This window comes from Papaver somniferum, chromosome 7 (assembly GCF_003573695.1).
Source record: "Papaver somniferum cultivar HN1 chromosome 7, ASM357369v1, whole genome shotgun sequence".
NCBI lineage: Eukaryota > Viridiplantae > Streptophyta > Magnoliopsida > Ranunculales > Papaveraceae > Papaver > Papaver somniferum.
Genome location: NC_039364.1, coordinates 241,421,717 through 241,426,187, shown reverse-complemented (window position 1 = coordinate 241,426,187; position 4,471 = coordinate 241,421,717). Strand labels below are relative to the sequence as shown.

The 4,471-nt window shown below is 41.4% G+C and overlaps 1 protein-coding gene across 1 annotated transcript; it reads right to left on the bottom strand.

Annotated features, from left to right (window-relative positions):
* Positions 1-1,124: 1,124 nt before the first annotated feature.
* LOC113296265 lies at positions 1,125-4,371 on the bottom strand. Its single transcript, XM_026544578.1, has 3 exons — positions 4,150-4,371; positions 1,893-3,698; positions 1,125-1,799 (listed from the first exon to the last, which is right to left on the bottom strand). Exons 1-3 carry the CDS (start codon positions 4,369-4,371, stop codon positions 1,740-1,742), a joined length of 2,088 nt encoding a protein of 695 aa, XP_026400363.1. The 3' UTR covers positions 1,125-1,739.
* Positions 4,372-4,471: the final 100 nt, after the last annotated feature.

The following is a 4,471-nucleotide window of genomic DNA, read 5'->3' as shown; positions in this document are numbered from 1 at the left end:
GATTTAAATTACGACACTTGGATTTTTAGCCTCCAAATAGGCTATAGCCTGCTCATCTGCATCATTCTCTCGGGGTTGGAAGAAATTCGCCCTCGAATTTGTCGTATCATCATCAGAATTATCACCACAAAAAGGCACTAAGTGTTTGACATTAAAAACATCAGAAGTACGGATGTGACTTGGAAGCTTCAACTTGTATGCATTGGAATTAATCTTTGCGACAATTTCCAAGGGACCAATCTTGCGCGCCTTCAGTTTGTTGTACTCGCCAACTGGAAAACGATCCTTTGTCAATATTGCCCAGACAAAATCCCCTACGTCAAACTCGACAACTCTGCGTTTCTTATCTGCCGCCTCCTTGTACCTTTCATTAGCTCGAAGCAACTGTTCTTCGGCCAACTTGTGAACTTGCTGCAGCTGTTGGATACGTTCTTCAGCACGAACTTCAATTCTCTTCAAATCAGGAACACGAGCTAAATCTATTGGTGCTCGTGGATTGTATCCATAAACAACCTCGAACGGACTCATACCCAGGCTACGGTTGACTGAACGATTAAATGAAAATTCAGCTTGGCAAAGTTTCTGGTCCCAACTTTTCGGATTGTCTCCAACCATACACCGTAGTATATCACCCAAAGAACGATTCACAACTTCTGTTTGGCCATCACTTTGAGGATGATACGCACTACTGAAATTAAGTCTTGTATTAGCCAATTTCCACAAGGTTTTCCAGAAATAACTAAGGAATCTTGTGTCTCGATCACTGACTATTGAACAGGGCAATCCATGTAGACGATACACTTCTTGGAAGAACAATTCAGCTACCTTCAGTGCATTAGTAGTCTTCTTGCAAGCAATAAAGTGAGACATTTTTGAAAAACGGTCGACAACAACAAATACTGAATCATGCCCCTCTGAGTTCGAGGTAAACCCAATACGAAATCCATGCTCAAATCTGACCATGGTTGGCTTGGAACTTTTAGTGGTATATATAACCCTGCATTGGTTGCTTTTCCTTTTGAAACTTGACAGATTCGACATCTGTCCACGAATTTAGCAACTTCACGCCTCATTGTTGGCCAGTAATATGATTTTGAAACAAGCTGGAAAGTTTTCTCTACCCATGTGCCCCTCGTCATGTAACTCCTTAATAATCTTCAATCGAAGACTAGAATCGGGAATACACAATTGGTTACCTTTAAAGAGAAATCCTTCATGCATAAGGTAATCACTTCGTTTTCCTAGACTGATATTATCCACAATCTCCACAAAGTGTGGATCGGTTAGAATATGTTCAGAATACGAATCAAAATCTATTACCTCAGTTCGCATGGTGTTGAGTAACATACTTCGACGGCTTAAAGCATCAGCAACTTGATTCTGCGACCCAGCTTTGTGCTTCAGTACAAAAGTGAACTCTTGCAAATAAGAAGCCCACTTACCATGTCTAGATGAAAGCTTCTCTTGCCTATTGATATGCCTTAAAGAATCATGGTCAGAAAACATAATGAATTCGTTATGAATTAGATAGTGTCGCCAATGCTTCAAGGCTTGAACTATGGCATAAAACTCCACATCATAAGTACTGTAGTTGGTCTTAGCACCATTCAACTTCTCACTAAAATATGCTACAGGTCGTCCTTCCTGACTCAAAACAGCTCCAATTCCCACCTTCGATGCATCACAGTGTAATTCAAATGGCTTGCTGAAATCAGGTAACACCAATAGTGGTGCGGTTATTAGTTTTGTCTTGACTGCTTCAAAGGCTTTGTCAGCTTCCTCAGACCATGAGAACTTTCCTACTTTCATGCATTCAGTAATGGGTGCCATAATGGTGCTGAAGTGATGAATAAAACGCCGGTAAAAAAAGCGAAACCATGAAAACTCCTTACCTCGTGCAGTGTAGTGGGTGTGGTCCAATTTCTTACAGCTTCAACCTTGGAATCATCTACCTTTATTCCATCCTTGGTTACGACATAGCCGAGAAATAGAATTTGGTCAGTCATGAATGAACACTTCTTGATGGCTGCAAATAATTTTTCCCGACGTAGAGTTGAAAGCACTTCTCGAAGATGTTGAAAATGCATGTTCATATCAACACTATAAATAAGAATATCGTCGAAATAAACGACCACAAAAGTACCGATAAAGGGCCTGAGAACTTGATTCATTATACGCATGAATGTACTAGGCGCATTGGACAATCCAAACGGCATAACCATCCACTCATATAACCCTTCTCGAGTCTTAAAAGCTGTTTTCCACTCATCACCTTCTCGAATTCTGATCTGATGGTACCCACTCTTCAAGTCGAGTTTGCTAAACACCTTCGCTCCACACAACTGATCTAGCAGGTCATCCAATCTAGGAATTGGAAAACGGTATTTTACTGTGATTTTGTTGATGGCTCGACTGTCAACACACATTCTCCACGTTCCATCTTTCTTTGGAATCAACAAGGCCGGTACAGCACAAGGACTTAGGCTCTGTCGGATCAAACCTTTCTGTAACAACTCTTCCACTTGACGACGAAGTTCTTCATGCTCCTTAGGACTCATTCTATAATGCGCTTTGTTTGGCAAGCTTGATCCAGGGATGAGATCAATATGGTGTTGTATATCCCGGAGAGGTGGTAGCTCGTCTGGCAACTCGTTAGGGAAAACATCAATAAATTCCTTAATTAAAGGTTGAGCTGCAATAGGGATACTACTTTCATCCGGCTGTTGGTCTTTGCTAATCAACACATACAGTTCTCCTGCATCTTCTGCCTCAACTTCAAACTGCTTAAACGACAAGAGATTGGTAGTTTGTCCGGTAGATGGTTTAGGTGCAATTTCTTTGCTGGGTACAAGTACTATACGTACGTCGTTCCATAAAAAGCTGTAGGTATTTTTATGCCCGTCATGACTAGTTTTCCTGTCAAACTCCCATGGTCGACCCAACAACAAGTGACAAGCATCCATACTAGTAATGTCACACCATATTTTATCTTTATATTTGTTACCAATCGAAAAAGAAACCAAGCAACGTTTGTTTACTTTCACCTCATTCCCTTTCTTAAGCCAAGAAAGTTTATATGGATGCGGATGTGCCTTGGTTTCCAGCCTAAACCGTTTCACGACCTCTTCGTCAATAATATTCTCGCAACTTCCAGGATCAATAACTAAACGACAAACTTTTCCCTCGATCGTACATGTCGACTGGAATATATTATTACGTAACCAGTTGTCGTCCTCATCTGTACGTGGAGTGAGAAAACTTCTTCTTGCTACAAAGTTCACTCCTGTATCTCCTGTAACTACTTCATCACTAGGTTCAGAGTCATCCTCTGGATCCTCATCATATTCAGGTACCCAATCATCTTCTTCACGATTGTCTTCATTGAAAAGAACCTTGTTCACACGTTCTACTTTGCGACAGTCAGTGCCTTTGTGCCCAGTTTCACCGCACTTATTACACTTGCCTCCAAAATAGCTGATTGGAGTTTTACTTGGGTTCGAAACCGAATTAGGTTTGTTAACAGTACTAGTTGTTGACGTACTACGATTACTTGTTGGGGAAGATGCTACATTGTTACCCCAATTTGAACTTCTACGCCCCACTTGTTTCTCTACCTGCCTGTGCTCTATGATGTGCATCCGATATAGAACAACAGTCAAACATGTTAAGTGTATCCTGATATTGCTGAGGAAGACCACCTACATAACGTGCGACTCTTTGCTCATCTGACTCCGACAAATCGTTAAGAGAAAGTAATCGATAAAATTCCTTCGTGTACTCGTCTATAGAACGTGTTCCCTTGCGTAGGTTTTGTAGTTGCTGGTACATCAAGCTGATATAGTTGTGTGGTAAAAATTCTGCTCTCATATGTTTCTTCATCTTCTCCCACGAGACTAACTTCTGCTTCCTTCCCTTTACGAGAGCGTTGTAGTTTGTGTTGTTGCCACCACGAATTAGCTCTTCCCCGAAACATAGTTGCTACCAGCTGAACTCGTTTGTTATCTGGTACATCCTTAAATTCCAATACTTCCTCAGCTGTGTTCAACCACGAAAGAAACTCCTCCGGTTCTAAACCTCCATAGAATTCTGGAACCTCCACTTTTATTCCGGCCTTCCAGCGCTCAGAATCGTCACGTTGGATTATCCTACCTTCACGGCGTCCTCTACCAAAAGGGTTGGTATAATCCCCTTCTTCGTGGTATTATCCCCTTCTTCCTCGTCTCCTTCTTCATGATGAATGTTATTCTGACCCATCATCACTCGGATTTCATTCAATAATTCTTCCTTCATCGTATTATAATCAATTGGATCAACTTCTTGGCCTCGAACACGACCTCGACCACGACCTCGACCAACTGGTAACCTTGGCATATTACTAACCCTGGAATCGAACTGGCTCTGATACCAACTGATGCAGCGGATATTAGAGAAACTAGAGAAAAGAGAAGTGTTGTTCAGACTTCAAATATTC

Excerpts from the sequence above, each read along its gene's own strand:
- LOC113296265 (XM_026544578.1), bottom strand. The coding sequence starts at position 4,371 with ATGCCAAGGTTACCAGTTGGTCGAGGTCGTGGTCGAGGTCGTGTTCGA. Across the intron at positions 3,699-4,149 it reads TGGTAGAGGACGCCGTGAAG|GTGGTCTTCCTCAGCAATAT; the intron begins GTAGGATAATCC and ends CACGTTATGTAG. Across the intron at positions 1,800-1,892 it reads CACCCACTACACTGCACGAG|GAAAGTTCTCATGGTCTGAG; the intron begins GTAAGGAGTTTT and ends GCATGAAAGTAG.